This window comes from Notolepis coatsorum, assembly GCF_963971535.1.
Source record: "Notolepis coatsorum genome assembly, chromosome: 5".
NCBI lineage: Eukaryota > Metazoa > Chordata > Actinopteri > Aulopiformes > Paralepididae > Notolepis > Notolepis coatsorum.
Genome location: NC_140169.1, coordinates 133182821 through 133194013, shown reverse-complemented (window position 1 = coordinate 133194013; position 11193 = coordinate 133182821). Strand labels below are relative to the sequence as shown.

At 42.0% G+C, this 11193-nt stretch overlaps 1 protein-coding gene across 1 annotated transcript in view; it reads left to right on the top strand.

Annotated features, from left to right (window-relative positions):
• Positions 1-1209: 1209 nt before the first annotated feature.
• ppp2r5a (protein phosphatase 2, regulatory subunit B', alpha isoform) overlaps positions 1210-11193 on the top strand; it is a 108436-nt gene continuing 98452 nt past the window's right edge. The window contains exon 1 of the mRNA XM_084315168.1: positions 1210-2369. Coding sequence (XP_084171294.1) covers positions 2222-2369 — 148 coding nt within the window. The 5' untranslated portion in view covers positions 1210-2221. The remainder of the gene's footprint in view (positions 2370-11193) is intronic.

Genomic DNA, 11193 nt, shown 5'->3' with positions numbered 1-11193 from the left:
ATCTCTACACATTTACCCTAATGCAAGTACCTATGAATATGCAGATAGCAACAAGCATCCATTGATAGTTACCAGGAATTCCAAGTCTGCAGCAAGACATGTCAACACCTACTCAGCTTTCCGTGTGTGCTGTCAAATGAATGTGAAAAAGGCACCCCGGTGACAAGTTCTGCACAAATCACAACCTGTATAGTGAAAGTCTTCAGAGAAGAGTTAACCATGAAAAACATGTTTTTTTGGTGAAGGGGATCTTTAAAAAAAAAAAAAAAAACTCTTAGGTGTTGGAGAAGCTACCCTCAATTCAAAGCATAGTTTTACAAGATACCAATTACTTGAAAGAAGCTGAACTATACAGCAAAACTATACCCTCAAGAGAAATATAGTTTTGTTAACTAAAGTTACTTGGAGAAAGTAGTACATTTTATACAACATCTGCAATGCAATACAACATTATAACAGGCTAACGCAAAATTATTAAGAGAAATTATTGAAAATAAGTGCATAGTGTAGGCTACTTCTAACTTACAAAAAAAAGGACACAAATGTAAACTTGTAAAACGTGTTTATCTTGAACTGGCACCTTTTCTCAGTGTTACCATGGCAAGGTCACCTGTTCTGTCAGCGAGTTTGTCAGCAGAATGTCTTACAACAGGGAGGGGAGGGTTGGTCAAAGAGGTTTCACTCAAGAGAGGAGAGACAGTGGTAAATAAATAATATAATTCCTTTATTTTCTTCCAGCCTCCAGCCAAAATTGTAGTTCCAGTAGTTAACTCCACCTCGAAATATCATAAACGTTAAAAACGACTAAAATCACTATGCCAATTCAAATGTCCGCTGAACTACTAGCAAGCTACTGTTACATGCAGTTAATAAACTACTAGTTTAATTACATGAGAAACTACTCCCCCATCACTTGCTGGTTTTATACCAAATCAACCAAACTGATTTACTATCTCGGAGAATCATGGCCTTCAATGTCGTTGTAAAATGATTGCAGTTCATATAAACATTCGGCAATAGCTACCAATGATTAAATAAACACATAGATACATACTGTACACAGCATGGAGAACATTTACCCGGAACCAGAGGGGGCGGGTTTAAGCGGAGTTCTCGGCAGGTTTCTGAAGTGATACCATATTTGTTGGTTGGCCACTAGAGATGCCAATCAATGACGTACACCTGTCACTGTCCTCCGGACTCCGACGACGACGCGTCGCAGTGTCAAAAGTGTTGTATGGCTGCTGCCTGCTCCGGACCGAACCGAGCTATTCGTGCGTTGAAGAGGGCTATGTTGTCTTTTTAACGACAAGGGGGGAAATAAGTGCTTATTGTTGTGTCGTCGGGGACGAATGCAAGATGATTCCCAATGCGGGCACGGCTAACTATTGAATTAGACTGCAACACCGTCGACCACCGTGTTTCTTTTCAAATTGAACTTCATTACTCGCTGTTCGAAAAGCCCGATCCAGAAAACCCCTTCGTCGGGTCGGACACACGCTGCTTGTCTCTTGCAACAACGGATTATTATAAACACTGAGCTCTTGTTTTTGGAACTGCGTTTTATTTATGGTCGATCATGACCGCTCGACGTAACTTTTGCTCGTCGTCGGCGAACTGCAAACTGTATTCGTACTAGTGGTGGCTAACGGCGTTAGCAAGTTTGCGCGAGCTAACCTTAGCTAGCTAGGTAGCTATAGCCGAGGAGGAGGAGGGTTAGCCTTTAGCTACACTGTCAAGACTTTCCCCCAGTAGGTGGGCGACGAGCTCACTTCTATCAGGCCATGCATGTCATCATAAGTTTTGCAACGGGTAGATGTTCCATAATTATGATAGATCAAATGCACTCTGCAAAGTAGAGCCCTGTGACAGCTGTCACTCAAGTCTATCTTGCTAATAATATTTGTTTGTTTATGCCATGACTCCATGAGTCTGGCGTGTTGATACCTGTTTTCTAAACACTGTCAACAAGCAGCAAGTGGACTGGATGATGGCGATGGAGGCTCTGGGAGCTGTCTAGTGTCGGATCCGAACCCACAGCACAGCAGGACTTGGCCACAGGAGACGAGCTTCAAGAGCTGCAGTTTGTTTTTTTCCCCCTGCCCCATAATTATTTTTTTGGGTGATGCGCAAGGAAGAATACATGTGGACAATCTTTAATTTGCTTTAGGGGGTATTATTATAGCTGGGGACCAAAGTCTTCCAACAGTTCAGTGCAAAAATGTCTGCTATATCTGCATCCGAGAAAGTGGACGGTTTCACGAGGAAATCCATGAGGAAGGCCCAGAAACAGAAGAAATCCCAAGGGTCGTCCCAGTTCCGAACTCAGAGCGCCCTGGTGGAACTCTCACCCCTGCCTCAGCTCAAAGGTACAGTAAGAGACCGTTAATACGTCCAGCCTACTGTACTGCCTGGAATAATCAGCTGGTTGTGTTCCAATCCGTATACAGGGCCAGCATGCGCGGGGACATATGAGCAAAATGCAATTACATAATAACCCCATCCATTGTCAGGATTGTAAATGTTGTTTGAATGAAGTCATCCAACTAATGTGGCTTACATTGGCATAGGAGCCATTCCTATGGGGGGCACTTTGTTGATATTTCTATTTTTTCATCAATGTTATGAAAACATTTCTTGAATATGTTTCAAGGAATAATATACCCATGATGAACCAACATTATTTGAAATTTGAGTTTACGCTGCCATTGTCCAAAACATGTCCTCAGATTATTTCCCAGCTGTGGTTGGATGATAAAAGTTCTATTCTAAATATACCTTTAGGCAGCCTGCCAGTCTGCATCACAGTTCTGCATGCATGCTTTGTGTTTGTGTTGTTCACACCGTCGAGTCCAAAGCTGCAGAACTCTACAGGCTGTTGTATTGGACAAGCCTGTGTAGCACAGTGAACAAACACTGCCTGAGACATTGTAACTTAAGCCGAAATATTTACCATAGTTGGACTCATGGTTGTTTTTTCCCTTCGTCGGCTAGCTGTTAGTGTTTGGCATACCAGGATAAAGATTTTGCTCTTAAAAAATCACTGGTATTGAGGTTTAGGAGACGAGATAAATTTGTCGGTAGTCTTAATTCAATTTGCCTTTTTTTTTTTGTATGAAATCCAGAGGGCGGTGCTCTTTAAATTTGTAAACACCACATTTCTGTCTCAAATGTTAATTGAACACTGTAGTTATCCTTTGTTTTGTCAGCTCTACTCTTTTCAAGGTCAGCAGCTGGGCAGCTCTCATATGGACTTGTCTCTCCCCTGAGGGGGGGGGGGTGTGTGTGTGTCTCTGTAGATGTAAGAGTGAGTTCTTTGCCTTAGGATAGGTCAGATGCAAGGAGAGGACGGCAACATATTTATACCTTACTGTGTAATGGGCTGGTACCAAACCGAGGGCAGTGATGGCTGGATCAAACCGAGGGGAAGGATGGCTGCATGGTATCAAAACGAGGGGAGTGCGAGTGTGTAGCGGGCAGGGTGGCTGGTACAAAACCGAGGAGAGTGTGATATGGGAAGGATGGCTGGTAGTGGTACCAAAACGAGGGGAGTGTGTAGCGGGCAGGGTGGCTGGTACACAACCGAGGGGAGTGTGATATGGGAAGGATGGCTGGTACCAAACCAAGGGAAGTGTGTAATGGGTAGGGTGGCTGGTACCAAACTAGGGATGGGCACCTATTTTCAAATATTTTTATATAAATATGATAGTTGTTAAATTATAAAAAATAGTTTATGCGACTATCGTTTTGTCTCAAACATATATTTGCCCTTGTTTTTAGCGGCACCTAGGCTACACTATATAGTGTATTGAGATGGAGGTGGGACCCCATTAGCCTAACTGTCACCACTGGATGACATGCTTGGTACAGGACAGGTAGCTAGCCAGGTAGCGTAACAGTCTGTTAACAAGAAAGAGAGACTGGAGATGTTATATGGTAGCGTTTTGTACATCTGCCATGTTGTTTCACTAAGTTCACACATTTTAAGCATCAGTGATGTAACTTTCGGAATTGATTGAAAGTGACAGCAGCCAGCTAGCTCGTTTGTTGGATTAGCTCACGTTCGCTATTAAGTAAAATCAAAACCATGTTAACATGGAAGCTCAGGGTGGCTGGTACCAAACCAATGGGAGTGTGTAATGGGCAGGGTAGCTGGTATGGGGAACCGGTAAGGCGGTAACACTTGAGAGCCTGCATTGTCTCTGTCACCTACCTGCTTTTACTGGGGGAGAGTTGACCACCAGATGACTGACCAGGTCAGCAGTTGGCTTCCCCAGGAAGGCTGGGATTGTAGGTGGTTGGCTATGAGTTTGACATCTCTGTCGAGATTCATCAATCTGTTGCCACTTCAGCCAGAGTTTGCTAGGAATTTGTCTTGGTACGCTCAAGACAGACAAGGGGGGAAAAGATGACACCACAATTAATTCCTTATGGAGAAACTGTGTTCTTCCTAGGGGTGGGAATCACCAGTTTCATCACGATACGATACAATATAGATTATTTGGACAACGATACGATATTTGCTAATATCACAAAGTCTGCTACGATGCTATTCGATTCAGGTGCCTGCGATCGATTCGATATGATGCAATATTATATGCCCAATTGCCCATTTAACACAATCCGTAACATTTAGATCAACTCAAAAAAGGCAACGGAAATATCATTTGACATTTTTATTTTTGAGCTCTTCCAGACATTTAAATGAAAAACAATCTATTGTTTTTAATACAAATAGACCTCCTGAGGGGCGGCTAGGTGGTGTAGTGGGCAAGGCACTCACCACCAACGCAGGAGACGCTGGGTTCGAGCCCAGCTCTCGGCGTTGCTACCAGCTTGGCTGGTCGTTCATACTAACACAATTGGCAGTGTTAGGGGTGGGAAAGCTGGTGTGGTGGGTCCTGGTCGTTGTAAACAGCGACTCCTACAGTTCGGTCGGGGTGCCTGCTCAGCGAGGAAAGGATCTACGGGGGGTAGTGTGATCCTTCCACACGTTACACCCAGGGAACAAAATAAGTACCAGCCAACCGCCAATGGCTGGTAAAAAATCTGCCTGGCTGGTAGTTTTAAAAATCTACCAGCCAAATGGCTGGTAAGTCAAAAAGTTAAGTTTGTTCCCTGAGAGCAGAGCTACACAGCAGTGCGCCTATTTTGCGAGCCGAAATAAGTCTGTGGTTTTTTCTTCTTCTCACAACGGGTCAAATGCATCTAACATGCATTGCATCGTCGCCATTCCTTTATGCCCACATCGCCCGAAATGAACGTTATGTTAGCGTAAGCTAACAAGCTAATCCTGATCAGCGGCAGAGCCATAGAGAACAGCAGACAGTGTGGACTGGGGAAAGGGAAATGGGGGGGGGGCACTCTCCCTTTCTCTGTGTGTGTGCGTGCGTTTGGAAAGACGATGAAGTCACTAGTCAGGACTCGGGAGAGGAGTATATTGTAGTAAACTGAGGATTACTGAGGATGCACAGATAATGTTGAAAATATAAAAAGGTTTCGAGAGGAGTGGAAGTTTGAAGACAGACTAGACTACAATATGATGCGGGGGTGGTGAGTTGAAACAGTGTGTGTGTCCCTGACCCCACTTCTATGTTTCAATAAATTATTTGCATTTAAAACTATTAACGCTGACTCATTCCTTCAGTCCACTCAAAATTATGCTAATATTCCTTATGTTGTTTATGATATTAATTGAAAATAGCATATGAGGGTATTATATAGTAATAATAACACATGGTGATATACTAAAAAGCTATTTTAAATTTTTGGCTGGTAAAAAATCTGCCTGGCTGGTAGTTTTTAAAATCTACCAGCCAAATGGCTGGTAAGTCAAAAAGTTAAGTTTGTTCCCTGGTTACACCCTCTCAGTGAGAGTCCGCGCTGCCAGGTGAAAAGAAGCGGTTGATTGGCTACATAAAGGTTTCTCTCCTCCACACTGCCTGTGGAGCTTTTTTCCCTATTGTTAGGTTTTAGTGAGTTTTTCCTTACCTTCGCGTGGGGTATGTCTGGGAGTGCTTGCATTCTTTAATTTTAAATTTTTTGCATTCATCTAAAAATGTTTGGACCTTATGGTGTTCTTGTTCTGTTCTTGACTTATTGTTATGTTTTCTTCTTGACTTGTTTAAAGAAGACCTGTACGGCCCATGGGGACATTAACGTGTGTTGTCGGGCCTTATAAATAAATTTGATTTGATTTGATATGTATCGGAGGAAGCATGTGATAGCCCTCCACTCTCCCAGACCGACTGTAGGGGGTAGGTGCGCAGCGACCAGGAAGGGGATTGGGAATTGGCATAACGACTAACATTGGGATGGGAGAAAAACGGAGGAAAAAGGAGGGGGGAAAAGATAAAAAGAAAAAAAATAGACCTGTTCATTGTAAAGTGCCACGTTTTGATATATTGAGCTTTAAACTTTAAGTAAATTCTTTTGGAACTCAACACACTCAACCTAAAGCCCCTTCCTCTCCCAAACCGTTCCTACAATGTACAATTGTTTTATGTTGCATGATGATCATGAATACATTTATTATGTATTGTTGTATTTTTTATGTTTAAATATCAACATTATCTGTCCATCCTCAGTAAATTTACGATCAATATAATTAGGGATGTCCCGATCCGATCACGTGATTTTTTTCTTATGTTGTGGGACTTGTACAGCACTTTGGTAAACTTTGTTGTTTTTAAATGTGCTCTATAAATAAAGTGGATTGGATTAATTAATTAAGTAGCCCCTTTCGTGACTTCACTCGGCTGCGCTGCCTGGGTGCAGTGGGTCTGCTCTCACAGCCAACGACATGACATTACATAATTATGTTGCAACCTTCGTCTATCAAGCAAACAATTATATTATATTTAATTTATAATTATATCAGACAATGCACCTACAAAAGCAGATGATTACAATTAAATTTGCCAACTTGGTAACACATTAGTCATAGCAGCATAGGCATAGCCTTATTAATGTTTTGTGTGGCGTTGCCGTTGTGTACAACGATACTTACGCTTTTTAGGTGATTTGACAAAGTTGTTGTAGAGTTGTGATATGCCATTTTCTTCTGCCATATCTGGCACTCGGCTTTTTGGGCATTGTCTTTGCATATTTTAAAGTGTAACCACACGTCTGATGACTTCTTCGTCGACATGTCTGCTGCACATGTCCTTGTTGTTTTCAACACAGATAATCTCCATGTCCTTGTTGTAGAGAGGTGGAGTCGAGGCGCCGCTTACTTTCGTTTCATTGGAATGGAGGCGCAAGATTTTGGAGAGAAACATTTTTTTTCTTTTTTTTTTAACTTCTATTTTTCTTTGTTCGAAGCGCGTGCCATCGAACAAAGCTTCGAAGTATTTAAGACAGCCCGGCATGTTCACATCTTAAACTCATACTGAGGCCTTAGTTTTGGTTTTAAATTACATATCATCATTCATTTATTGTCGCACAGAGCAGAAGAATTTGCCAAAACAAACGCATTTCCTTTGATTTACACCGTTGCACGACAGTGACGTATGCCGAAAATAGCAGACCTCACAACGTGTCGCTCCCACAACACCGGCAGGTCCACCTGATGACTCGGAGCAGCTAGACAAAATGTCAGAAGTTTGGAAGCATTTTAAATTAATATGCTTGAATTAATAAATTGAAACCGAAGCCAGTCCAATAGCCAGTTGCAATGTTTGCAAGGCGGACGTTCCATGTGGAGGAAAGAACAGAGCTGCGTTCAACACGACCAATCTAATACGTCACGTTATGTTGACTAGAGCGAGCAAAGGAATGGGGGATGCGGCTGGTGCTTTGCCAAACAGCTGTATTGATTGCAATGCCTCGCTTGAATGAAGTTAACGTTCATCTGGATAACGTCAACAATAACCGCGACAGGCATATAGTAATGGCGAGGATATAAAGCATGTTAAAGACTCATTTATTGGATGCGTTGCTGACGGAGTTTACATAGAAACAGCGCGACTCCCAAGAGGAGTTAGTTATCACAGGCTGCAGAACGCAGGAAGAGCTTCCAAGCTGCTCACGTTACACGTTGCGCGTTTTGATTACGTCATCACAACAACACTTTAGGTTACGAACGTTACGTAACCCTGTTAGTTCTTTAACCATTTTCGGCCGATAATTTTCGGTGGCCGAATTTTTTGTGCATCCCTACTTGTTAGCTTACGCTAACGTAACGTTAATTTCGGTCTTTACCGTGACGTGGGCATGGCGAGGATGCAAAGCATGTTGGATGCATTTGACCCGTTGCGGAATAAAACAGCAGGGACTTATTTCGGGTCGCAAAATAGGCACACTATGTAGCCTTGCTCTGTTGTAATGTCTACACAGCGTTTCAGATGCTACTGCTGTGCTGTTGGGCGGATACGACTCGCCACAGGACTTTCAAAATAAGATTTCAATATGAACCGATCTTTTTACGTTGCATCGATCCTATTGGATTATTGATAATAGATCGATATATCGTCCCACCCCTAGTTCCGTGTTGAATTCCTGCCACGTATTGTTTTCCAGTTAGTTATATTCTTGCAGACAAGCTATGGCTTGAATTCACAAACCTTTACTCTGGCTGCTCTATAGCAGACCCTCGACCCTCGCCGGATGTCTACAAAATGATGTTCTGCCAGTGTGGAGCATTTAATCCATGGTGAGAATGTACCCAGGCCAGCATAAATCTGTCCAGCTTTATGGGTTAGGCTAATATAATTTTGCAGAAGTTGAGACAGAATATGAGACATGAGTGTATTCAGGAATGTCAGACGAGTACAACATAACGAGACACGGAGTGACTCTAATAACGTGCAATCTTTAGCTATGGTTGTGTAATGTTAGCTTGGCCAACGTACGTTGCTAACGCTTATAAGAGCTTGGCTAACGTTCATTTCGCTAGCTACCTAACATGTTACTTTGTGGTTCGCCATATGCACGTAGCAGTGTGAGCTGATTGGTCTACTTTTGTGGGGACAGACGGATAAGACAATACATACAGATAAACCCTGTTCTAGATGGCTTGCCTGCGATCGCCACACTGTAAAATTACTTTTTTTTAACAGAATAACATTGTCTATGTGGTGGCAATATAATTTGTTCTCCGTCAAGCAGACAAGGCATGACTAGTAGTTAGTTTGCCAACATGTTGATTTAACAAGCGAAAGGAGCAGAGTCCTGCTCATGGAATCAACGAGAGACTTGTTTAAGTCTGTAACTTAAACATCATATTGGTTAATATAATGAATGGATACATATTACCAATGGCATTGCATTACCATTTTTTAAAGGATAATGAACAATCTTGAATAATAAAAATTGAAAAATCTTACTACTCTTCCTCGATAGTTAACAGTGAATAACGGGACGGACAAACACAAGAGCACATCACTGTTTGTTTGTTTGTTTGTTTGTTTTGTTTATGGTATAAGCTCAAGCTGGGATATAAACATGTACTTCTAGTTGTCTTATAAGGTTTAGCCATACACTACTGGACATCTGAACTACAGGAGTGCCCAGTACAGCACCTTGGAACATGACGGTGAGGCAGCCTTGTTAGTCGAACATGGGTGTAATGGTGTGATGTTCCCCCGCAGGTCCTTTACCTCGAGTCCTCTCGTGAATATTATCACTATTATTCCAATCACAGGATAATAAATTTAACAAGTAATCGTTGTTTAGTAAAATTAGACTCCCTATCCCTTTTCACGCTACTTGTTGATGGTCTATAGAGGGGGAAATGACGACGAAGATTGTAAATTATAGTTGAGAAGGAAATGCACAAACAATGCAACCGACTTGGAAATTGGAATATTACAAATTCTTGGTAGAAATCTCAATTGACTGATGAAGCTGTTGCATCACATTCCTGCCCACTTTTGCTCTGCCATTATAGCTGTCTGACTGGATAGAGAGCATAACCATAATAACATGAAAGCCTGGACACCAGGTTTGCTCTCGCACGGATGGATTTCAAATGTCATTTAATGTCAAAAACAGGGGTATTTCTTTTTCAATTAAATTATAAGGTAGCAGTCCCTATAAGACAAGGTATTGCTATTTTGTGATCCACATAATTTCATGGAGCTGTGTAATTAACAGGGATTCAATGTCCCAGATGATGTCACTCGTGGCCATATTCAAACTAATTTACTTTCAATATCTGTCAAACTAAATGAATGTGAGCAAAAGAGTTTTTGGATGTGTGTGATTATGTGCAAAATAAATCTGCATTGTTTTTTTTGTTTTTTGTGAAGTGTCCCTTTAACTCTTTCTGCGCCAAAAACGACTATACTTGTGTTCCGTCGCCAACGCTTGAGCCAACGAGTATACCGTAATTTTCTGACTATAAGCCACGCCTTTTCCCCCCATTTTTCGACCCTGCAGCTTATATAACGGTGCAGCTTATATGTGACTCGACGTGACCAAACCCGAAAATGTTAAAATCGAAATATTGCTTTTTTGACTGCATTGAAATTAGGGCTGGGCGATATGACCAAAAACGTTATCGCGATAAAATTATAAAATTATTTTCATATAATTCGATATCGATAATTATCGTCGATATAATGTCTGTCAAGTTTAATTAACTTCTTATGCTGCTGCGAATGTCTCAAGTCGAGTTGATGTCGTCATCAGTCTGCGCACGTTAGCCGACAAGCGGAGTATCTCATGACAATAAATATGACACTAAAATACTCTCTTCCGCCACAATATATTGAAACGACGTCCACTGTATATCCCACACTACCATAAACGTGGCCTCAGAATTCAAAACACACACATACTCGGCACGTAAATATATAAAACAGTGCCGTGCAAGCTAGTTATCCTAGCCAGCCTGTTGGTTCTAAGCGGTGCATTCCATGACAATGTGCTAAATATGACACTAAAATACTCTCTTCCGCCACAATATATTGAAACGACGTCCACTGTATATCCCACACTACCATAAACGTGGCCTCAGAATTCAAAACACACACATACTCGGCACGTAAATATATAAAACGACGCCGTGCAAGCTAATTAGCCTAGCAAGCCTTGTTGTTGAGTGAGTCCTACCTCCTTCCGGGTCTCGGCCATCTCCTTCACTGATTGGTTGTTAGCTGTTGTGCGTAAGCACGTCATCACGTAACGTTGGTTGTTGTTAGTGAGTGAGCTGAGCCGAGGCTGAACGGAGCCAAGCTTGGAAAATCGATA